This window comes from Anabas testudineus, chromosome 2 (assembly GCF_900324465.2).
Source record: "Anabas testudineus chromosome 2, fAnaTes1.2, whole genome shotgun sequence".
In the NCBI taxonomy this organism is placed as follows: Eukaryota; Metazoa; Chordata; class Actinopteri; order Anabantiformes; family Anabantidae; genus Anabas; species Anabas testudineus.
Window position 1 is genome coordinate 20,807,598 of NC_046611.1, and position 25,872 is coordinate 20,833,469.

A 25,872-nucleotide genomic window follows, 5' to 3' on the forward strand; every position below is an offset into this window, starting at 1 on the left:
CCATTTTTGACTAAATAAATTTAAAAAGGTCAAAGTTACAGGAAAATGTTCTACTCATACACCCCCACATAATACTGTTAATATGCTTATATTACTGTTTGTACCTTAAATGCACAGGTTTAAACATTTCCAGTAGAGATCAGAAAACCATATACGCTTACAACATAAAGTTGAGTAACTGGACTACAAGATCAGCACAAAGTCACCTCTATTTAGTTCAGTGATTTAGCATCTCAGGCATTATGGAAAAATACTGCTCCACTTTAGGTGGAGCTATAAAGTTTCTCTGCCTTGCTGCTGTAGCTTTTTCAAAGTACAAGGACAAAGTGTAGCTTTGAGATGAGCAGGTCTGCACTCTCTCACATGTTTGGCTGGAGAAGAGACTGAAGAAGGCTGTTATGCCTTACACGCATAACAGCAAATGCTAGGCCCTCTGTGCATTCACTGACGTACAGTAGGACTGCAGTGACAGGGAAGCCCCAGCCCATCTGCTGTGTCCTCCTCACAATACAGGGTAAACATGCCCCCGCATTAGGCAAACCACCAGACCTGGGAGATCCATCACCTTGGAGACCAGCATTTGTTCAGTGAAGAAGCCATGGGGAACAAGAAAGCAGAAGCCTCCCTAGTGACGCTCGAGCGATGACAAAATGAAAACAGAGCCTCACTTAAGTCAGAAACATTATCTTAGGTAAACAATGTGAACATCTGCACTGTATCATCACAAATTACAGAATAATTTGTTTGTGTGACGTAATCTAACTTTAAGTAATTTTCTTTATTAACGCCAGGTTGGTGAACAGCTCAACTTTAATACATACACGTATATTCAAAACAAGACACAAGGCAAGGATGCTGTTACTTAGTATTACAAGTCAAGCTCCATTAACATATCATAGAGACAGCATAATTACAGAGTTGTTTGCATGCCCCCCCCATATGACTCCAGAAAGGATCAATGCGAAGAACAACCAAAACTAACCCTAAGCCCAACGGCAAGTACATGCTGATCCCCATATGCCCTTTGAAACATGCTCTTCTAAATTAGCCCCATGAACCTGGTTTGTGATAGCAGATCTAAAAATACACGACGGAGAAATCTGATAAAAATATTTAAAAAGACAGACAGCACATCTTGTATGTTTGCCAGCATGCTGTGTTCCTTTTCCATCACAGTTTAAGACGACAAAGTCCAACCAAACATTGTACATGTACACTCGATCTGTACATGTCCCTGACCTGTCCCATTAGTGTTCCTTTAGTCTGCAAACCCTTGCTATCACACATGCTCATTTGGTTAGAAGTGATTTGGTGAGAGACAGTATTAGAGAAGATAACAGGAAATATTCAAGGGTGTGTTCACAAACACAGACTGCAAAGGGTGAGAACTTGCAGCTTATGTGAGAAGTGTCAAGGTGAAAGGAGCATTTAAGGTACTCGGTAAAGAAGTAGATCAGAGTGACAGCCAAATCATGTAAACACCCACTCATGTTGTAACTAAGATATGTACTCAGACAGACAGACTTTACAGGTAGAAAATAATAATATAAGTGGTCTCTAAAGAAAGTTATGTGGGAAAATCAGTGTTTTTGGATCACCTCAGATATATCTTTTGGATGTCTTGTTGCCTTTCGACCAGTGTGCACCCTGATAACAACATATCTGCAACAAGCTAACACCTGCCCACATTTAGCAGAGCCAAAATATTAGTCCATCTGAAAACTGAAAATACCCTCAGTCTACAGTTAAACATTAAAAATGTCAATACAGGACAATACAAAATATGTCACTGAGATGTGCTACTGAGGTTTCATGTACATGCCTTCAGCTGAGCTCTTTCACTGTCCCCATTTGTGTTTCAGTCCCTGAAGAACTCAGACTAGCATAATTAAACTGTGAATGAGAGGAAACTCATATTTAACAATGGGGAGACTGAAATTGAGCTTGATAATTAAACTGAGGCAAAATGTGCATATCATGCATGCTTCAGTGTTAGCCTAAGTATAGTGTCTTTGTGTGGGCCTCAACAAGAGGAATGTAAAATGAGTTAAGTTCAAGTGTGTGAGTAAAAGAGGAATGAGCAAAGCTTCCAGAGGGCAGGGCAAACTCCTGGAGATTCCAGGCATGCCTGCATTTCCTCAGATGTCACGTGCTACAGTGCAAACACACTGAGAGTTAATTACACAGAACACGCCAAGCAGCTTACCTATTCCCAAAATGTTTAAGTTGCTTAAAATGCCAGTTATATTAGTTAAAAACAGCTGATGAAAATCATTCAGTTTTTTTCTTAATTAAAGAGTAAGCACAGTGAAGTGCATGCATAATCACAAAAGATTTTTATTTTCTGTAATGGTTCACGAGCCTAACTATTGTTTCGTTTGACTGAACTCTCACATAACTATTATGGAAGAAATATTATTAGAAAGCTGCCTGAGAAGAAAGCAGAGACAATAAACACAAAGAGTTGTATTGTAACTTGGTGCGATTCCACAAGCTAAAATAACTGACCTTTTACTTGAGACAATGCTCTAACTATCAACACTGGCTGGAATCAGTCATCACATTTAGCTGTTCTCCTGTGGCCGTGTCAACTGACTTAAAAGCTACAACATCAACACCAGACAGAGAAAAGGAAGGGGCTAAATGCTGAGCCCCAAACATATTCACACAGCAGAAAATGGCTGCATTTTTTTTTTAACTAGACATGGGGGCCCACTGACAGGCTCACTGATGTGCACCAATACACAAACTGCTGTCATTTCCTTTTCTTTAGACCTCTTACTGCTTCTTTTGTTATTCATCCCTTGCATTAGCATGACACATTAATGCATGCTTACTGTTTTGTTGTCTCCAAAGAACCTTGCTGGGCTTTCTATTGACCTCTCACATCCGTTTTATCTGTCATACACATAAACATTCACCCATCATCACCTCTCTATTAGAAGCCTGAAACTGGTCATGTGGCACAGTGCACACATTCAGCCCGAGTTGTATTGTGTTTGCTCAATATTCTATCAAATTAATGACCAACGACCATGGCAAGTATCATTCTTTATTTCCACCTATTTGAAAAAGATGCTCCCCTTACATTATTAATAAGCAACATTCTCACTACAAGAATGCCTCACACTAGGGCTGCATGATTTAGTGAGCTTGCAATATTTGTAGACAATATTGCATTTGCAATAGAAAAAACAAATGGTATTGTGAGTCTACTTGCTTGGTTTAACATTTACAAAAAACAAAATAAGACGTACTTCACATGCCCTAACCGTGGAGATACATGTTCCCTCACACTACTTCCTGGCTCCTGATTAGTCAACAATTATAGGTAAAAAAAATAAGCAAACTTTACAAAACAGCGAATAGGTTGTTCATAAACGTACATGTTAATTTAATTAAATTGCAGCTGTTCTTGGCTTTTCATTGCACATGCTTTCTTATTGTAATTATAAAATAATCTTTCAGCACTATCTCATACAACAATTCACATGCCTATTGCTGTGTTGCTTGAAGAGGAGGAATTCAATAATTCCTTCTGTGGTAAAGGAAAAGTTATGGCACTGTTTGCAATTTCCTGATTTTCTTTGGTCATGAAACGTGATCTGATCTTTCACAAATATCAACACAAACAGGTTGCTGACTACACATTTAAACTATACACATCTGTGGACATGAAAACATCTGTATTTTAAGGCTTTAACTCTTAGTTACAGTAACTTCCTGATTAAATTAACGGAGTAAATCTAAACAAATTAAAGTTTTATCCATTGACTATTAATCAAAAATTGGCAGTAAAACATACTAATATAAAATACTGATCAGAAAAGACAGGCTAATGACAACCCTTTAGCAGAATCCAGGATGTACAGCAAAAAGATCAAAATCATAATATATAATATCAAATATGTGGCAGTAGTCCTACCAGACACAAACAAAGACAACACTTTAATATAACTTTCAGTGATACTGGCTAATGGTATGGTAGGCAAAATCAATAGTGTGATCAATAAGGAAGAGAAGCAGACAACACAGCAATTTAGATAAGTGGAAAATGATTATTCAGTCAATGATAGCTTCAGTGATCAGTAAATTCAAAACACTGAACACTGCAAATAAAAGTATTTGCATAGCACATGTATTTGTACACAGTCAGTAATTACTATATGTGCATGCACAAAGCACAAATCTTTAAGTCAATTCATTTTATGGAGACTTGCACATAATATAAATTGCTACCAATCTCATGAAAGTTTTTTTAACACAATCAACCTCTCTATCACCATCACTTATTATTGTGCACTTTTAATTGTTTTCATGGCAAAGATAAATCAGTATTAACCTCGTTCTTATTTTACACATTCAAATCATACACTTTAATTTCAGTAGACAGAGATACTGTTCATAGGCAGTAGCAGATTATTTGTATGTACCAAAGTCGTTCTCAATGAAGCGCAAACATTTCTGCTATTCAGAAATGCACCACACAGCAGTTTTGAGACAATCATCAATCAAAATTGGCTGGGCTGGAGAAAAATAATCCCCAAACGGAACCAAATGTTTGCACTCTGGGATCCTGTAGATGACAGGGAGGTGGTCTGTGAGTCAAGTGAAGAGTATTCAAGAGGCGCAGACACTGCCAACACAGTAGTAAACACTGCTACAGCCATAAGTGTATTACTCCTTTATCATGACTCTTGAGTTCTAAGGCTTAAAATTCTTTCATCATCTTGTAGGATTACAGAGAAACAAGGTGCTTTACACCCCTTATGATAAACACGTCAGTTAGACATTGTAAGCATCTGAGTGTGTGTACAAGAGAGAGAGGAAGGATAAGGGAACAAAACAGAAACAGAACTATACTAGGGGGAGGGGCAGTGGAATAAACAACAATAAAACATAAGCTGATTTTTCTTAAACCTCCTGTTTTTATGCCTGGAGTTCCCCAAATTATGTGTTTTCTCAAAAACAAGGCATACCACGACTCACTTCATTATTCCCACTTCCTGTATGCAGAGACTCTCCCAAAAAAAAGAATCAACATAGAAAAAAAAACATAAAAAAAACAAGAAAAACATAGGCATCAACAAATCACATTGACCTGAACCTAGACTGAGTGCCCGAGCTACCCCACGGAAAAGAGACAAAGCAGGGCTTTCTTTGTGTGCAATCTGAAGCAGTATCCAGTAGATAAAAGGCAGCATTTGTTTGTGCTTTTTTTTTTAATGCCATCCTGGGTGACCTTTTTCCCCAAGATGAACATCAGCACACAGACAGGTTAGCCTCAAAGAGCCACTTGTGTGACTGACAGGATCGTTCCTGTACTCCTACAACATCAAAAGGTTCAGAAACAGCATCCTCCACCAAAGAAATGTCAAAGCTGAAATTAACCACTCCAAACTTCACATTTTCATCCAGGCTAGCAGCATCTTTTGAGTCTGTGAGCTAAACATAACCTGCTGAAAATGTTTCTAACAGCGGGTTTACTCAAGCAGAATATATACCTGGTACAAGATGACCTCACACTGTTATAACAGGATGGAAAATAACCAAACCCATACAAGGTCATTTCATCTGGTTGATAAGCAGGTCTGGGGTGGGTAAGTTTTATTGACAAGTAGCAAGTGATACTGTACTTTCAAGACTTCTCCCTCAGAGGCCTGCTGTACTGTGTAGTTAGGTGTACAAACAACTGTAGGAGTACTGTCTGGTTAAATTGATTAGTCATTCATTGAATAATCAATCAAATGAAATTAAAACTATATTTTCAGGTAAAATGGCTTCACAGATAGTGAGGAGTTCTGCTCTTGTCTTTGGTTTCTTGTATGGTAAATGGAATATTTGTGGATTTTGGACATTTTATAGACCTCATAATTCCTGACTCAATGAAGTTATATGTGTGTTTGTCATAAGGCATTTAGTGTGCCACTCCCTGCTCCTGGACTCAAACAGGGTGTTTAGACACACTGTCTACTGATAGGATGAAGTAAACACAGAAATACAGTTGGACAAAAGAACATAAAATGGCATCACCTTGTACATCTTGACTGTGTGTACTTAATGCCTGTAGTCAACAGATCTCTTGTCCTATCACAGTGCTCCAGCAGGGCTTGTAGAGCAGCCACAGACTCTCCCCTATTGCAAACAGCTGTCACTGCCACCACCATCAATTATTCACTGGAGCTTTGCCGCCTTGTTTACCTTTGAGACTGGCAGCTGAGGCCAGAGTGCATGGGAGAGTGGTGAGACAGACACATCGGTGTTCAAACCAGTTATAGGTCCAAATCACACTGCCACTACACTTGCAACCAATGATTATATTTATTACTGAATATTCTGCAAACCTTTGTTTGTTATTAATCATTTATTCAGGAAAAAGTAAAACATTTGTCTCAGGTTCTCAAAAATGACATTCCAACATTTTCAGATTGCTAATTTGGTCCAACGGATGCTCACGAATCCCACTGGTATTCAATTTACAACTGTCAGTCAGCATCAGCAATTGCTGCATTTTAGAGGCAATGGCAGCCTTACTTACATTGGCTGTTTAAGCTGAGATTATGGTGTACTTTTCTGTTGTGTATAAAAGATACAAACTGGGGATGGAAGGACATTACTGAAACTGCAACATGCCCATGGTAAAGGCAGTAAAATTGTCTATCCCAGCTTTACCATCTGTGTAAAAGGACAAGGGGTGAAGGAGGGGTTAAGGTAACAGGTTAAGCATCATAACACAGGACTGGTTGGGCTGGGTTAAAAATGTAGCTGAAAATCTTTGTCACTGCCTTGGTCCAAACTTTTGTATTAGTTGTTTAAGTCTCTCTGCTTCTCCCTCAACATGTCTTGCTGCATGAGACTGGCACAAATCTGAATCAGTGACCACATTAACATACATTGGACCTTAAGTACATGGATACTGTCACTGGAATGGTTTTATTTAGTTTAGTGTAAATAAGTGAAGTCAGCATAATGAAGGCCACGTTAATATGCTAAATATAGTGAGCTGACACTGAATATAAATGCAGGTATTCATAATTTCTAAAAATGGCTGAAAAGGGCTATTATGTCATAAACTGATGAAAGGCAAAACATCAGCATGCACTATGACTCCAGTGGTGTGTACATTTACATCAGCACTGTAAGGTTGACATTACACAGTTGACAGTGACGCCATTTCCCAAGAAGAGGGAAAGTATGTATGTGTGTGCTTTCTTTATAGAGAAAAGCAGGTGATCCAGTTACAAGGTGCACAAGTCTCCAGTGGTCAGGCTGTTAGCTCCGTGGCCACTTCTCTTACAGCTTCTATCCCACCTGACACTGTATGTCAGCCCAGACTCCAGTGTTACTGAATGGACGGATGGCTCTGGAACACCAGAGTCCCGGAGGACTGAGGATCAGTGGAGTTCAGCTCAGCTCCCAGATCTCTCTCCTAAAGCAGAGGTGCCAGAGCCCCCTCCTTCTTCTGTTAATCCATCTCTGGAATAAAATGCACCCCCCACCACCAATCTCATGCTCACTCTCTCACTCACACAAACACAGGCCTTCCATTACCCCTCTGTCCCACCACATCGAGGGGGAGGGGGCAGGCAGGATGTGAGACCAGCTGGTCATCAGCTCAGACAAAGAAACCTGCTGAATGTGCTCTTGCATCAAAAAGAAATTCAGATCTCTCACATTGTTGTTTCTTCATGGCCTGCCAGAACTGCATCTCTTTCACTTTTCAGGCACTGGGATCACTGGGGAGGGGCCTGATTACAAAACTTAAAAAAAAAAACTCTACTTCTGTTTTCTCACGTATGTAGTCCTCTACAGTCAGGGTGGGGGTAGGGACAATTACAACCACAAACTGAGGAAATCTTAAGTCTAGTCGTCAAAACAAAACACACACACCCTAATGTTATTACTGTATATTAATTCACACTTTGTGAACAACAGCACTGTTGCTTTTACAATTTTTTACCAAAGTAGGGCTAAGAAAAATTGTTTTACTGCACAGAGGCCAGTGGCAGGTGTAATTTATCTTTGGTCCTAGCCTAGTTCAAGCATTCACTGGGGAGAAACAAACCAAAGCTCTCATGTAGAGCTGGAAACTTAGGACAGGGAGACAGACTGCAGAACTCAACAGCACACCATGAGGACACGTCCTAGATTCTAAAACCAAATATCACGCAGTGAGCACCAAGTTTTCCCCTCCCATTTATCAGAAATAACATAGCAAATCATTTCTAATTCTCAGTCTTCATTTAGGCAAAGATGATTTATGAAACAAAGATAGGTAAAATAAAAAGCTTAACTATTCAAGCTTGCATAAACAATGGTAGACCAATTCACATCCTCAGACTTTTATGAGCACTTGTGCTCTAACTTGAACCCAAATGGAAGTACAGGACATCCCAGAGGAGGCATACACCAAGACATGTTGGCCCACGAGCAGAGAGGGCAACACTCTGGTGCGGAGAGGTGCTTCCACAGCCAGGTGAAGCCCCAATCTGCCCTTTAGCTACAGATCTGTGAGCACACACTCAGAGAGGACGCCGGTGATCTGAGGATTTAAAAAGGCTGCTTAGTCATTGTTGCTATTTATTATGCACACATGTTCCTCCCCTATATTAAGACAACAAAGTATCTAAACACGTTTTCCCATTTCAGACAAAGCCTGACGTCCACTAACTAGGCTGTTAAATCAATACAGCACTATAACAATATAACGTTGGCAAACTCATAAAAATCAGTCACTGATACACACTAATATCAAAGATACAGAAAAAAAAAGTTTGGTAAATGGAAGTAGTGTGACATTAAATTTGATGGTTAGTTTGGATACCTGCACTAGACTGCAGCTTGCTGTGTGTACACTCAAAAAAAGAACCCAACATATATACATATCGTGGTAGGCCAGTTACTGAGTGCAACAATTCTCATATTTCTGGTTGTGGTAAGTGCTCAGGCAAGAAATCAGTAATGTAACATGTCAACTGTAGCTATAAGATCCTGTTAGGTAATAACACTTTGAGCTACATGCATAAAAACCTGTTTCGCAAAGGCTGGTGGGGACACACCCATCATGGATTTGTTCCCTATGTCAACAATGGAAAAACCAAGACAAGAACAAGCAGATATACTCGGTCTGGTGCATGTGTTGGAGCTGTTATTTGGGCTGCAGCCTACTGAGCCTGCAGGACAGCTAGCTACCAAAAAAACATTGCCTTGTACTTTTCAGCATGTGTAACAGACTTACAAGAAATCTTAAAAATGACCAACTGAATCATGATATGCTTGCAGGCTTAATGTAAGCTTGGACCGGGGCAATGAAATGCACACAAGAAACACAAGGAGCCATGACACTGGATATGAGGGGGGCAATCAGACTCATGAATGGACTTCTTTGTAACCTGTCATGGGACTTTAGAATGGCTAAAAAGATAACTCCCTCTTCCTCAATGTGATCGTTGAAACAGGCTTAGCTTTTCAAAGCAGAAGACATTTGGACAATAAGTATAGAAAAAATGTTATTATTTTATACCAGACTATCACCAGCACTTGAGAGGACAACCTCTCACCAAAGCAGACAAAAGTATGTCCACTCATAAGAAACAAAGGTCTGCCTTTGCCTTACATAAATGTGAAAATATACAGTAGGTTTCCTCCATTACTGCTCTGGCGTAGTACGGTGCCTTATGGTAAAACTCACTCAGGTCTTAAAGACTATCATTAAAGACTATCTGAGATTAGTGTGTGTACAATAATACAAGAGAGCCACAACACAGCATTAAGAGCTAAGGATGTAAGGGCATGTGGGGAATTCCTGACTAGCTAGTCAAGCACCTAAAATTCATACCATAGAGATAACTCATACTTAATACCACTGGATACAGCCAACAACAGACAATAGATAAAAACAAAAACACTCACTGTAAGCTAAAATAATGTCAATGCGACAAACTTAGACATATTTACTACAAAGAGAATAATAAGACTGGTGGGCAGTGTGGTGGGGGTGAGGCACAGCAAACTTAAGAAACTCAGGACGTCTAAATCCCCATCTGTTCACTATGTTAAACCCCTATCAATGAGATCTACGCTGTCCACCCCCAGCACTGCAGCACTAAATATAGCTACAAGTCATGATTTATTATTAATTATAAAGAGCTTCCAGTTCCATGTGATTAAAATAATCAAATGGCTATATTGATTATGTCATAGCATTTCAAAATGTTACTGCTCTCGTAAATTCACCGTAAACCCTGCAACTGGTTTGTATGCTTTTAACTGTGTCCCAAGATGGTCTGCAGCTTCCCTTCTAAAGACGTTCCCAAAGGTGTCACTTTAGAGCCAAATATTCTGTCTATTGTATTGTTTAAATATGTTGGTGCAGCAATATCCCCCAGGCTGTGTGTTATCAAAGGCGGCCTCATTCACAGACACTTGGGGTAAAGCGATGAGCAAAAATGTTACACTGACATCTATAAATAGCCATGGCCAGCCCACAGACTCACCTCTGACTTAAATACGCAGTGACAGGAAAGGAGCACAGAAACGTACATGAGGGAATTAAAAGAATTGAGGGAATTACTCACTCATGAGCTCTTCCATGATAATGCCATTCATCGTACAGTCAGTGATCTTGTTCCCAACCATGTATGGGCCTGACCTCTGACACTGCTCTCTCACTGAAGCCCCGCTGGCTCTGAGGACAGGAGAGGGCCCATATGCTTTGTGTCTGCACACTATGCATTCATCATTACCATACGAGACATTTTGTCAGCACTCATTTATGTCTCTTGGCTGAAGCCTGCACCAAACAGAGAGACTGTGTCCGTTAGCTGTCTGCATAAGAACACTTGGGTGTATCCATCACACAGCATCTCAGGGACTGTGCTCCCACAACACTGTGGATGTCTGATAAGTTTGAACTAAGTAGAGCAAATGCAATCTCTGCAGGTAGGCCTCATCGGGCAAAGTAGGTCAAGAAACAACCCTATCCCTTTAAAGACACAAAAAAAACATTCAGCAACTACTGACTGTGGGTCTCTGAGTTGCTTTTTGTCCATCTGTGGCATTGCCAAAACACAAAAATTAAACAATTAGACACAACTACTGCAATAAATGAGTATCCACCTTTAAAAGAAAACAAAAACCACTACAATAGCGGTAACAGGCAGTCCTGTATCAACACTTCCGCCTGTGTTGACCTTGAGTTGTTAACAGTCTTCATTAGTGAATGTTCCACTTGTCCCTTTCAGCACCAGCCTTTAAATGCAAGACACAGCTACTACTGTATCCTCTAAAGCTCCCTGCTACATCACAATGATGTCCTATTAATAAACAATGCACAGAACTGGTTAAAACAAAGATCAAATCATGGTATCAGGAGTTTGGTTCCACATCACTGGAGAGCTATAGGGAAATCAAACCAACAACAACCCTGCTTCCCTTAAAAAACTTTTTGGCCATGCAAAGGGAACGTTTGTCATGTTTCAAATACTGGGACTGTGGGTGGGGCTGGCTTGGCAACTCATTTCAAGCATGCCTTCCCACACTGCATCCAATCCTGCTGGCCACTGATGCTATTACTGCAGGCAACATGGTGTGTGCCAACTGTTTTGGTCTGGGTCCCTCTGAAGAAGTACCACATCCACACTACATGCAATCCAGTGTTTTCAACGTGGGCCACTAAAGCTGCAAAGTTCTTGGAAATTCATAGGAATATTCTATTCTGCAAAAGCAAACAGTATAAACTAGTTTGTAAAGTATCATAACTCAAGTTTGAAGCTAATGTTGGCCTTGATAGCCAAGGCTACAATACTGATATCTGCTACATATGTGCAAAACAAACGCACTACAATGTGTGCTTGAAACATGTCATACTGTCTTGATATTATTATCTAACGCTGTTGGAGGTCCACAAGAGAAAACAACCAAACCCATTTTGTAAGGGAGGAATGAAGGAGGCACCTGTGCTGAGAAGGAAGTACCTGAGGGGGTGACATCATGAAAGCTACTTCACTGATTATGTCACCTAGTAGTGACCTTTGTGTTTCGCTATTGCGAATAAACATCAACTGTGTTCAAGAAACACAATCACATACATTAACACTTCTGACTGTCTCACAGGACATATCACTGGCCTCTGTCGCCTGCATACCTTTGGGAGCTCTTTGAGTTGGTTGGCATCGAGAAGAAGCTCTTCTAGACTGCGGCTGTAGCGGAAGATCTCATCAGGGACTGTCTGCAAGTTGCAATGCCGCTTGTCCACCGACTCGACGTGGCGGTTGCAGCGCCACAGGGGGATACACTTCAGCATGTCCGGCCGCCGTGGGGGGTTTGGTTGCCGGTGCTACTGAAATCTCCGCATCGGAGAGTGAAGCTGAGGGTGAAGGTCGCTGGAAGAGCGGATACTTTGTGGGAGTGGGCTCACTCAGTGTCAAAACGCTTATTACGTTCCCACGATGATCCTGAACAGGAGGCCAAAATCCACTTAGAGACACAAAAATAATCCCCTGGACCGATTAGCGATATTCCCAGTCTCAGTTCAGACGTGTTCAAGGACTGCCTGGTTCGTCCCAGCGTCATCCACCCCGGAATTACAATTGACATAAACAAAACTGAGAACTTGCACTTGGCCGAAGTGTTTCCTCACTTCTTGCACTCACTTCTTCATACAGACAGAGTCACGTTAGCTTGTTTTGCTACCTCCACCACCTCCACCATCCCCGTATCAGACCGACACTCCGCCGTAGCTAAAAAAAACATGCAGCCAACGACCCAGCTATACAGAAACCTTGAAGTGTCCCAGTCATGGGTGGCGGCTGCAAATGCTACTACTTGCCTTAGACTGCAGATAAAGATCTATCACCAAACACCTAAAATATCCCCCGGAGCGAGTCAGCGGAGATTATCCCGAGTATGGCTGCGCAGGGATGTGCTTGTCCTCACCGGCTGTGTTGTTAGCAGGCTAGTTACCGTTAGCCTCCATCGGCTAGTAGCCGAGTGAACACCTTTGTGGCTAGCTGCCGTTAGCTAACACTAGTATCACGAAGCCTGCGAAAAACGCCTTTTTAACCACTTAGCTGTTTGTAGCAGTAACATCCAAAAAGAAATTGTCCAGTCCCTGCTCTTTTACTGCGACGTAGGTAAAATGCCACCGTAGAGCTTTAGCAACAACCGCGCTTCCCTCCCCCTGTTGAGCGGCGGCAGGCCGGTTTGGCGTGTGGGGGGCTGGGCTAGAGTGGCGCTAGAGCACCGCCGCTTCGCTCCCCTGTAGCGGGCTAGCAGCGGTAACGTCATGGCTCCACCTAGCGGCGGATACGAGTCATCGCCAGCTAAAGCAAGCGTCCTCTTTTAAATAGTTGTAGTTTAGTAGTTAAATCCATAGTTTGAACTTTATTTTCATATACATTTCTTTACCATAGCATTTATCAAATATATATGGACTTAATTTGCCTATTCACCTTATCAACCTCATCAAATTCAGTAAATTCAATAGTGTTTTCTTGGTGGAATACTTGTTCTTTTGTACTTTCAGTACCTGAGTAAAGCATTTAAAGAGAGTATTTTTAGGGAAGTACTTACAAAAAATATTACATTTGGTATCCCTAATAACCAAAAAAAGGTACTTTTACCTTTACCTTAAACAATAGTTTATTAACATATATTCTTCATATTTGTTTACAATCAATATGCTGTAATCCTGATCTCTAATATTTAAACAGAGGTCCATCATCTGTTGTTTTGTTTTGTCCAGTTCAATGTTTTTTCCTTATCCAGTCAGTCTGTAGTCAGAGGATGTTATATGTGGTACAGATTTCAAACTCCAATGAAGCCAATTTGTGATATTGGTCTTTTAATAAAATAATGATTTTATTTTCAATACAAAAAGTAAACGTGTGGTCCATTCATTCTATTCTCCCTTGTAGTACCTTTGGGTTATATATAAATGGCATTCTGTCACAAGCTTTATTATTGGAACTAATGCAGAGATACAAGGCTAATAAAATTCTTGGTAAAGACAAATATTTGCAGTGCAAAACAATTAATGGTGCATCAGTTTAGTGAAGCTGTAAGAAAAAACATATCTGCTTAAGGACTGAAGAGTTATACTACAAACAGCTAAACCAGTAGCTTCCTTACGTATCTTACTACTGTACCACCTGGACCACATTTACAAAATTACTCTTCTTTCACAACCTTATTAAAAAAATCATCACACTTATTGTGGACAAACGATAACCTTTAATCGTAGAAAGAAAGTGTTTACATGTCCAGGCAATTTTATGAAAAAAAAAAAAAAAGAAGAAAAAAAAAAGGGAGCTGTAGCAGGAAAACCAACATGTTTTACAAGATTGAATAGGACAAAAATGGGAAACTTGCACCAAAAAAGGAGTTTTCACAGATCACAAAGCAAATTCTGACATGGAAATACTTTAATAATCCCCCAATGAGGTGTTTAACATTAATATCAACAGCAATTTAAAAAATAAAAACAAAATTACAAGTTTCAGAGGCCTGCATCTGTAACTGCAGTGAGCATAGCTGAAATGAGTTCAGGTGACAGGTACAGGGATGGGTGCTGGTGAACCATTTCAGACACTTTATGCAGACAGGTCACTGCTGTTAAAACGATCTTGGTCATACACCTCTGCGACAACTTTGCGACCTCCAAACCAGCGGTCATTCAGGGCCTGGATAGCTTTGTTCATCTCTGATGCCATGGAAAACTCTACAAAGATTTTAACAATGATGTCTGCATCCTCCTCTTCTCCTTGTTTTTCCTGGTAAATGATGACCCTGTTGACAGAGCCAAACTTGCCACACTCTTCCGTCACCTCGCCTTCCAGGTCGTCATCAATGTCCTCTGGTCCAACCATATTTCTAAGCACCATCACCGTGGACTGGAATCAAGCAAGGCAAGAATTAATTTACCAAAAACATTTTTCATAATAATCCATTTAAACAAGGTGTAAATGAAAGCAGTCATCCCTTCTTCTACCTCATTTCCAAAGTCTCACCTCTGATTTTCTAAGCAGTTTCTGCATCACCATGTGTCTTGCACTGCTGCCTGAGATGCTCATGTGCTCTTGGTCACTCAGCATCTCCTGCCCTGTACCATCTTGAAGACTCTCTTCTTTCTCCTCTTTCTTCTCTTGCTGGTTGGATCCACCAGCTTGATTAGACAGGACTGGTGGTGATGCAAGGACAGGGTTCACAAGACCAACCTGGGGAAGCACTGGTATGGGAGGACGCACTGGAGTCACACCTTTTGAGGGAAAGCAGGTGGTTAGTAACAAACTGTCTACATGGAAATTAATCAGCTCTCTTTCAGTTGAAAACAGAGCAGCTGGATCAACACTGGATCAGTGTGATTTTCCATTTTTACCAGTTTGTTTAAAATCCCCTGGAGTCTTGCATGAGCAGTTTAAAATCCCACTACAGCTTCCCCAAATATCAAGACATAAGGATGGAGATTAGAGTCCAAGTAGGGGTGACATGAAGATAAATTCTCATAGCATATTTATGCAATAAATGTCCGGTCTACATTTCCCTAATGATTTTGACAAACATGTTTTTAGACTAAGAACTGTGAATCAATACAATTATTGTGAGGATTATGAAAGACTTGTACACACAATTTAACTAAGTCATGACATTACACTACATTTTTAGTTATTTGGTCAATCCCTGCTATATAGTAAAACTAAGGTAAGGATAAAAGGATTGTAATCTGTATTCCTTTTTGTAATACTACTGTGGTTGCGGCCAGTTACCCATTTATTCACCTTAAGAAAACGAAAACAAAAACAAATGACATTCACCTAAGTCTAAGAATTGCCTATTGCAAAATAAAAGAAGTAGTTTACAGTGTCAAGTTTAAGATGGCCCTCTTAAACGCTTTGTGGTCCGTGTACAAACCACAAAGCACATTTAAGACTTATTAAACTGGTCTTACTAAACTGAGCTGTTCATGTCTTTGTACACACCTGTGATGACCCCTGGTGCCTGGGCAGCCATGACAGCCTGAGGTATTCCCATTTGCTGACCAAGAAGTTGGGGCGCAGCTAATGCTCCCAAGACTGACGCGCCAGCTACAGCCTCCTTGAGAGAGGGGGGGGCCGAAGACATTAGGCAAGGGAAACACACAGAACACAGCACAAGGCAACACAGTCAACGATCACACAGCATGACAGAGTGAGCAGAACTTGGCCTTGACTCTCTGTGAGAGGAGAGTCAATGTCACCAACACAATTTCAGTAAAGAATTTCTAACAATAACTGACTATTCCTAACAGGTCATTGTAGTGATGTTAAAATAAAAAAACTAAACTTTTAAATCATGAGACACTGTACAAAGAAGGTACAACTGTCTGGGTAATCATTTTAACTGCTCACACTGGAAAACAGCTGTCAATATACTTGTGCTAATTAGAGAAATCTCAGCTTACGCACCCAATCAGTGAATGGGAGGAGCTTTAATCGCTTATCTTACAATATTTTATACACTATATAAAAATAATTATTTGTGTGACAAAGATTAAGCCCAGAATGTCTCATTTCTCAACACTGTTAACAGTGAGGCACAAGAAAAAGTAACGGCACTGGTTGGTCATTGGTTATGAAATATGATCTGATCTTCAAAGTCACAAATATCAACAATATTTATAAACTAATTAAATAAAAACAGAACAAACAAAATGGTATGGGTAAAAGTAATGGCAATATTAGGCTTCTGACATTACTAAACATTAACAGGAGACGTGTTATCAAACCTGGAGTGGTTTACAGCTACCTTGACCTATAAAAACACTCAGTGTGCTATTTACAAGCAGCATCAGCTGATGCGTGTCATGATGTGGGGCTGCTTTGCAGCCTCTGGACCTGGACAGCTTGCCAATAAAGATGCTGTGGGAAGACCCTAAAAGCGGTGTTCACGAGAATATAGCCGTGCTGAAGCAGTTCTGTGAGGAAGAAAGGTCCAAGATCCCTCCTGAACGTTGTTTAGGTCTAATCCAGGGCTACAAGAAGCACTTGCTTGAGGTTATTGGTGCTAAAGGTGGTTAAATTATTAAAACACTAATCCACTTAATTTTTCCACCATCACTCTATGTTTACAGTGGCAAGAAAAGGTATGTGTATGTGAAAAAGTATTTCATGGTTTTCTTCATTAATTTATCAAAGTGTGATCTGATCTTCATCTAAGTCAAGTATTAACAAATATGTGTCTAAAGTAATAAAATAATTCTGATCTCTCATGTCTTCACTGAGAACAATCATAAAAACCTCACAGTGCCAGTGGAAAAAGTATGTGAACCCTTCTACCTTCCTTACTCAGACGATCTACAATCAAGAATTGTTGATTTACATAAAGCAACAAAGTGATGTTAAAGACTACAAATTCACCAGTTTACAGTTAGACACACAATCTACAAATGTAGACACTTTGGGGCTGTGGCTACTCAAGCACACACACACCGATGGCAGAGGCTGATGATTCACCGGGTCAACTTGGGGTTCAGTATCTTGAAAGGACACTTCGGCATGTGACAGGAGGAGCTGGGAATCAAACCACGATCCTATGATTGGTAGATGACAGCTCTACCTCTTGAGCCACAGCCGCCCACCAAGTGGATGGCCAGTTAAAATGACCCCAAGAGCACAAACAACACTCATTAATGAAGTGCAGAAAAAACCTCGAGTGACAGCTAAAGATTTGCAGGTATCATCGGAACTGGTTAACATCTGTGTTCATGAGTCTACAGTAGGTAAAACATTGAACAAACAGGGTGTCTATGGGAGGACACTACGAAGGAACCTTTAACACAAACAAATTGACACTGCAAAGCAGTATTGGCAAAATGTTTTGTGAACTGAAACTATACTGAACTATGTGGAAAGAACACAGCACTACATTTGGAGTAAATAGGGCACAGGACATCATCATTAAAACATCATCACAATCGTAAGTATGGTGCAGGAAACATGATTTTGTCCTGTTGCAGCGATACAATTCCCAAGTGTATCAAAGATTCTTCGGCATAATGTGAGAATGTCTGTACATCAGCTGAAACTCTGTAGAAATTGGGTGATGCTACAGGACAATGACCCAAAACACACAACAGAATAGCTTGAGAAAAAAAATCCACCTTTTGGAGTGGCCAAGTCAGAGCCCAGACCTCAACCCAATGGAGATGCTATGGTATAGTGGATTAGGTTTTTATGGTTGTTCTCAAAGATATGAAAGATCAGATGTTTTTGTATTATTATTATTATTTTAGGCACGTCATATTTGTTAATACTATTGACTTAAATGAAGATCTGATAATGTTTTATAACAAAATAATTCAGAAAACCATGAAATTCCAAAAGGTTCACATACTTTTTCTTGCCACTGTATATAATGAAGACATAAAAGATCCGGACTGTTTGCGTTTTACTAGCATAGAAATATGGTGTTTGTTGATATTTGTGACTTTGGTAAAGATGAGATCACATTTTATGACCAATTTATGCAGAAAACCAGGACACTGCAAACAGTGCCATTACTTTTTCTTTGTACTGTATCTGATCTCTACAAAACTGGCCTTCTCCCAGTCACCTCAATTAAAAAAAAAAAAAAATCTATGCCCATGTTATCTGTGCTTTTTGTGTTAATTCTAGCTCAATCTGGGTTATATTTACCTGGAAGGCCATTAAATCCCTTTGGAAGGGATTCATACTTGCCTGGGCTGTTATCTTAGCAGTGGCTGCCGCTGCAGCTACAGCTGCAGCTGGCGGCAGACCACCAGGGGTTGTGGGGGTCAGTAGGGGCATTGGTGGAGTCACTGCTTTGCCCACCCGTAGGTACTGACCCCCCAGGTCAAAGAGGTTCATAGAAGACACAGCGTCCAGGGCTGACTGAGGCTTTTCATACTCTGAAAGGGAATAAAATAATAGTTAGTAGCAGAGCAACTGAAACACAAGAGTACGAGCGAATGAGGGCTCCCCAGCTCACCAATGAAGCCAAAGCCTCTGTGTCGCCCTGTGGTGGGGTCTCTGGCTAATGTGCAAGACTTGATCCTTCCGAAGGCCTCAAACACACTCTTGATGTCATCATCTGACAGGTCAGGGTGGACAGATGCCACGTAGATCCGGTTAAAGGCGCGCGCCTCCTCTGCCAACTGGTCGATGATGGGTTGCGCCTGACCGATGTTACTTGGCCGCCCAACCTATAGCACAGATCAACCCAGGACTACTGAGTAAGGAGTTAATACTACCAGCTGGGACGGCGCTCACAACAAAACCCTAAATCCCTGCAGCACCAACTTCCAGCAGCTATCAAGTTTAGTCAGAGCCACCCTACCAACAGCACTGCACCTTCCAAGCCTACATGATTTTATCATCTGGCCCTTGGCCACTAGATACAACATATCTTTTCAACTATTGATTTCTAAAATTATGAAGTAAGGCCCTGATATAAAACACGATCAGAATATGAAATTGTACATGTACTGTGTAAATCACATGCACTTTTCAGAGATCGTTTCTATATTAATAGAAAGTCACAACCAGACTACCTGCAAATAACTAAATCTCTTAAAGTTGTCTTCCAGCTGAACACCAACATCTAACCTGATCACTTATCTATTAAATTACTGATATGACATTCAAATTACCCAAATTGCTAGCGCTAATCTAAAGCATTGCCAGACATGACTTTATTTGCAATGCCAATACATAGAAGATTAATACTATGACATACCTATCAAACAAGAAAACAGCTAAATTTATGTAGAGGGTGACTGAGTTGGTGACACCACTAAAAGTGAATTGCAATAAATGCTACAGCTATGCACTCTGACAACTTACTCTTTGGTAAAAGAAATAAACTCCCTACATAAGACGAGAACCTAGGTGGGAGTAGGATCTGTACTACAGATGGGGCGGCCGAGCAACACAAACCAGGCGCAGCCCATCATCAGCACATCATGGACAAAGAGCAACGGCACGTTCGTGGAGCATCCGACTGGAACTTGTCACTAAAACAGCCTTGATGACATCATGGAAGCATAACACACAACACAAACAGACAATACAATAAACACACACACGCACCTGAAAAATCAACAGACACAGACACGCAAAGAGAGAGAAATTAGTGAAATTGTTTAGTGAAACAAGCAAAATTTCTTGAAAAAAAAAAAGTAATCTTTCTGTCTCAAAAGCAGTTGATTTACTGAGTCATATTACAAATTATGCTGTGACGTAATTCAAATCTTGTTTAATTAAACAGTATCCCAAAAATAGAAAAAGAAAGAAGAATTATTTCCCCTTGTCCTTAACACTTTTAAGATATAGTCCTATCTCCACCAGGCAATTTACCTTAATGTTTCGACCCCCCAACATGACAGAGTTCATCTGCTCCAGAGCCAGCTGAGCCGCCTCTGGCACGTCATATTCCACAAAGGCAAAACCCTGAATAGTCAGAGAAGAAGAAGAACAGAACATCTACAAATGTTAGGGTTTAGACCAGGAAAATTTTACTGTAATTTTCTGTGTTTAGGTCAAAGTGGAAGAGCTAAAATTTATATTATGTTTGACTCAATAAATGACACGGACCTTGTGCTTCATTGTAACTGAATCCCAAGACATGTCAATGCTCTTGATTGGGCCGAAGGGGGCAAAGGCCTGTCTGATGGTGTCCTCACCAAGCTCATAGTATATGGAGCCGACATACACCCGACACATGATGGCTAGAGCGCGTTGCCGCTGAGCTGCCACCTGCCAACCAGGAAAAAACAAAACATTAAGCATTAGAGAGTAAAAGAGAGAAAGGCAAAACGCACACACACACAAACAAACAACAAATGTGTATCTTATACTGTGCTTGTTTCCCCCAAAAATATTTAGAAGCCAATTCCAAGTTAGGGGGACTGGACAGGTAAATAGGGTAATAATGGGATAGTGTTATCTAGGGCATATCATTTTTTTTAAATACATATAAAGCATAAAATATGGATCACCATTTGTAATTACAATATGGCCTCTATTCTGTTGCTATAGAACAGACATATGGAGGAAAACACACTGAAGTGATTGACATGCACAGCCCTCACAAATATTTTGGCTTCAGTAACTGACCTGTAGTCCAGGGATGCAAGTAAGGTAACATAAGTAATCGTGGAGTTCAAATGAAATCCATACACAGTCTTGATGAAAGCATTTCAAACTTCTTTCTCAAGTCTAACGGGAGGGATGGTTTAACCACCCAAAGTGTTTAAGTCAGTCTGCTTCTGTTAATTACATTATGTTACCAACAAAATATAACATATGCCTAATTCATGACATCATTGACAGAAAAAAACTTGACTTTGAGATGGCCAAAAAGATCCCTGTTCCAGCAGTTTTCTCATTTTGGTCCAGTCAAGGGATTGCTATCCCTCTTTCATCCCATGCCAAGAGCTTTCTGTTTTTGAATCAAGCAAATGCATATTTTTCAAAGAGACGTGACTTTTCTCAAACATATAAACCCTTAAAGAAGTCCTTTAAAATCCCTTTATCTGCTTTAAAGAGTTTCAGCTTCAGCTATCGCCTAGTTAGAAAATACTAATGCAAATGATCTCTTTGCGACTTAAGTGCTTCAACACTCGTTCTTCTCACGTGGGTTTCGGACATGGTCGCAGGTACACTAACAGAAGAAAGCCATGGTGTCTTACAAAATATGCATTCTTTGATTAGATAAAAAGGCAGGGATTGTTGCCAAAGCAACCAGTAAAAGAAGGGTAACAGTCCTTTTCCATTGGGAATGCGCACAGAAAAAAAATTTAATAATCTATTGACCGATTGTAAAGGTGAGAGAGGATCTCCAAAGCCCATTGTCACTGCTGCCATCTGAAAGACAGTAAAGATGAAAAAAGTGCTGAAAAGTAGGTTAGATATCCCTTAGCTATTCTTTGCAAAAAGGTTATTGCTTTGCTAGATAAACAAAATTGGCTAGCTAACACTATATCAACACCATCCCCTAAACAACATACAGCTTGGGGAGTTGCCTCCCTTATCTAAATTACTAGTCACCACACACAAATAAACATAAACAAGGCCCTGTTTAAAAGTGCAAAGCATTTAACATGATAACCACTGCCTTCACGACAATCTTCTCCACCTGAAAAAGAGCAGAGGCAAAAGCAAGGACACAAGCAAGGTCTTTTTCAAAGCACGGGGTAGTAGGGAGTACAGCTTCCATAAGAGCTAAACCAAAACAGACTTCTGAAATAACAGATGTCTGAATTTCTAATGTATCGAAAGGCTAAGATATTCAGTATAGAATCAAGACTCACAGGTTACGGTCGATTTACAAAGGTTTTTTTTCCCACATCTCACCTGCAGGTTGGTAAGCTGCTGTTGCTGATGGGCAATGGTCTGCTTCACCAACACACTCTTAATGCTTTGTTCCATGGCATACTTCTTTGCCTGGAAATGGAGAAAATGAAGAAAATTAATTACAATTAAATTCTGCATATGAACATACACTTTTAACATTGTTATATCAAAAAACTTTGACATCTATTGAAACAGTTTACGACATGTAAGGATCTGATTAATGCAAACTGCATATATGCGCAGCAGGTTTTCAAACTAGGATTTACTAATTTGAAAGGGAAATCTATCAGTACCATGTATTAATTTCAGTCAGATTTTGGGGGAAATCATTTTAAACATGAGGAAGCAATACCAAGTATAATGTACCCACTCCTTCACTCCCCATATTTCCTGTCTGTCTCATCTTTATTTGACATAAAAAAAGGCTATTTCACATTACATAAAGGCTAAAATGCCACAAATCTTTCAAACGTAAAAAGTGATTGGATATCTGGCTATATGTATAGATAGCCAAGAAACTGACTTTCTCCATGAACAATCTTTATTTCCTGTCCTAACCTACACATCATTTAGCAAACCATGTTACCGCATAAAGCTGACTACTATGCACTTACTTACCTTAATTACATAAACATACACTAGGAATTACATTACTAGGTATATATTAGAAGATTCCTACCCTCTGAAGTGCCTCCTGCTGCTCTGGGGTGAGAGGCGGCAGGCCAAGCTTGGAGCCTGTGCCCTGTCCATTCTCCATCGTCAGAGCTTCACCTCCCTGCAATTCAGAAACAGCCATTTTAAAAAAACGTATCTGAAAGACAGAGTCAGTAGTATACACGCCTGCATATAAGTTTAACACTCATGTTTTAACTACATGCCCTGTATTAGGATATTAACAAAATCCTGTTTTTCAATCAGATGTTGCATCGTACCCAAACAGCACACATTATCACTAAAAGCTAGCATATACAGGACATACACCCGGATTTAAACCAGGTGGGACCGAACGAACTTCTTACCTACGCAACCCTCTAATCGCTGGGTCCACCAGATTGAGACAGGAAAGCCCCCAAGGGGAAGAGGACTGATGGGGTAGCTTTAACAACTCAACAAATTCTAGAGGAAATAAAAAATGCCTTCAGGCTAACAAAAAGAGAAACAGGCAGCTGGAATTATTTTACATTGCAGTGTAAACATAGCCAGCCCGTTTTGGTCAGCTAATGTTAGCTTGGTGCACATTAATGCTAAAGATGGTTTTCTTCCCATCATACGTTAGCCTAAGCTAGGTAAAGTAGAAAAACGGCCTAAGGTTACCATTAGCCGAAGGAGATTTCAGCTACAACCGATATGGATATTAAATACGAACCCGTTTTTATTACACGTCTATAACCTTAACTGCATAATTATTACAAAGCACTACATTATTCGCAACCTTTGATTCAATTTAGCTGACGAGAACGTTTTGTTTGTTGCTAGCAAAGAGCTAGCTGTTAGCTACAATTAGCTAATGTTGGACATTCATTACTGTGACGCGCCAAGCAAAGCGTATTTCCCCAGTAAGATATACTGTACATTTGCAGGTTATTTAAGTGTACTGCACACCCTGTATTACTTACAAAACGACCACAAGAACTAGAAAAAATATAAGATGTGTCTTTATCAAGGAATTTATTTACCGCAGTCTCCGTAACCGCCATGAAGCACACCTTCCTCGAGAGGCCCACTGAGCACAGACCTCGCGAGATATCCACGGTTTCAAAGGGCGATATCGCGATAGGTGAATTCTCGCGATGTTAGGGAGGACGGGGGGCGTTTTAAAGGGGGAATTCAAAACTTTCTACAGATAAAGTTGGTGTGATCTGTTATTTCTGTTATTATCAACAAAATGCACAAGACAAAGAAACACGGTGGACAGGCACTAAGTTACAATAAAAATAACATTTTCACAGTTTAATTTTTATAATATATTAAAGTTTTTACCTAGAGAAGATGAACAGTATTCAAACTTCAGGACCTAATGCTTTATTAACAAAATAAAATTTAAAACACTTAATTTACTTTATTATGAAAGCTATATGTAGTAAGCTATACTAAGTAGTAGTATTTGTATGTTTATTAAGTGAAGTTTAAAATTAAAATATAAGTTCTCATAACTTTAACAGTGAGTAAATATAACTGATATAACCTAAATGACAAAAGTGAGGGAATGTAGGAGTGAATGAGAAATGTAATAAAAAAACTGGAAATACCTAAAAGCAAACCTCTCTTGCTGAGTGAATAAGTTTAAAAATGAATATCCCTTTGTTGGGTGTTTTGCTTTGACATTTTACTCTAAAATTCCCTTTATAAAAAATAAAACATTTAAACAGTTGTTAATTGTCTAGGAATTTATTCACAATATATTTTAAAAACACTTAATTTACATTCATTTACTGTAGAGGTGTGTTGCTTTGACGGAAACGGAAAAACATATTTGGAGAATTGATCTCATTATTATGACTTATGTCACATAATCAGACAGATAAACTACAATTTATATTTCATAACTACATTTAAGGGTTCAGAAGTCTACAAGAATTAGCACTTCACAATTAGCCATTGGAAACTGCAGTTAAGTGTGTGATAATATAATAAAAGGTGGTGGTTTTCTAAGTTTCTAATGAGCTATTACTAATGGTTTGTCATAGGACAAATGTTAATTAATCAGGAGTTATACAATGGACCATTGAGTCTGTGTATGAGCTGATGGGATGAAAGAGGGATAGCAACCTATTATGTGTGCCATCAAATTTGAAAGCTGTTACAGTTCTGACCACATGATGCCCAGATAGGGTCACAAGCTGGTTGCAATAATGGAATTAGATCAATGACATCTGACTGTAAAACATTAAACAACACCCAACCTGCTAATCTCTGCTGTTGCTTTCCCAGCTCCTCTTGTCTACACTAAAGGTAACCCTCTCAGCCCTAGTTAAAACATTACAACCAAGTGGACCAATCTAATTAATATTTCTCTGAAATATAAGTCATGATCTGTTTCTTAGAGACTGACTTAACCATGTTCATTTGAAGATGAATCAAAACCATTTATTTTTGTAATTACTTTCAACTCAGTATGTTTTCAAGCTGTTGCTATTTTTGTTATGAAAAGACTGGATATTTGTGAGACCCATATCCAGTCTTTTGATAGGTACTTCTATTGTTTGTTTAGTAAACTGTAAAAATTCTTGTCAGCTGCACAAATTAAAACTCTCTCTCACATAAAAGCTCTGTTTTTTAACTTAACTTTTATTTTATTATTTTATTTATTTTTTCAACAGTGAGTAAATATTACTGATATAACCTAAATGACAAAAGTGAGGGAATGTAGGAGTGAATGAGAAATTGTTAGAGAAAAAAGTTGTTACCAGGAAACTGGAAATACCTAAAAGCAAACCTCTCTTGCTGAGTGAATAAGTTTAAAAAATGTTAATGCAATCATTAAAATATAGCCAATCAAAACTGTAATAATTTCAGAAGTAAC

The 25,872-nt window shown here is 39.6% G+C and overlaps 2 protein-coding genes across 13 annotated transcripts in view; both read right to left on the reverse strand.

Annotated features, from left to right (window-relative positions):
- scrib (scribble planar cell polarity protein) overlaps positions 1-13,220 on the reverse strand; it is a 59,530-nt gene extending 46,310 nt beyond the window's left edge. For all 8 annotated transcript variants that reach the window (XM_026361844.1, XM_026361850.1, XM_026361843.1 and 5 more), the window contains exon 1: positions 12,146-13,220. In XM_026361844.1, coding sequence (XP_026217629.1) covers positions 12,146-12,304 — 159 coding nt within the window. In that variant the 5' untranslated portion in view covers positions 12,305-13,220. The remainder of the gene's footprint in view (positions 1-12,145) is intronic.
- Positions 13,221-14,281: 1,061 nt separating this feature from the next.
- puf60b (poly-U binding splicing factor b) lies at positions 14,282-24,094 on the reverse strand. 5 transcript variants are annotated; one of them, XM_026361853.1, is made up of 12 exons: positions 24,026-24,086; positions 23,369-23,465; positions 23,029-23,124; positions 22,350-22,439; positions 21,810-21,860; positions 20,589-20,750; positions 20,352-20,444; positions 18,985-19,198; positions 18,672-18,904; positions 15,978-16,092; positions 15,009-15,256; positions 14,282-14,891 (listed from the first exon to the last, which is right to left on the reverse strand). In XM_026361853.1, the coding sequence occupies exons 3-12, from the start codon at positions 23,104-23,106 to the stop codon at positions 14,592-14,594; spliced, it is 1,584 nt and encodes a 527-aa protein (XP_026217638.1). In that variant the 5' UTR covers positions 23,107-23,124; positions 23,369-23,465; positions 24,026-24,086; the 3' UTR covers positions 14,282-14,591. The 5 variants fall into 5 exon arrangements, with proteins under 5 accessions (XP_026217638.1, XP_026217637.1, XP_026217640.1 ...); XM_026361852.1 differs by lacking the exon at positions 23,369-23,465 and having other exon boundaries at positions 24,026-24,094; XM_026361854.1 differs by lacking the exon at positions 23,369-23,465 and having other exon boundaries at positions 14,592-14,891; positions 18,714-18,904; positions 24,026-24,094.
- Positions 24,095-25,872: the final 1,778 nt, after the last annotated feature.

Excerpts from the sequence above, each read along its gene's own strand:
- puf60b (XM_026361852.1), bottom strand. The coding sequence starts at position 24,046 with ATGGCGGTTACGGAGACTGCG. Across the intron at positions 23,125-24,025 it reads TGGCGGTTACGGAGACTGCG|GGAGGTGAAGCTCTGACGAT; the intron begins GTAAATAAATTC and ends TCTGAATTGCAG. Across the intron at positions 19,199-20,351 it reads TGGGGGGTCGAAACATTAAG|GTTGGGCGGCCAAGTAACAT; the intron begins GTAAATTGCCTG and ends TCTGTGCTATAG.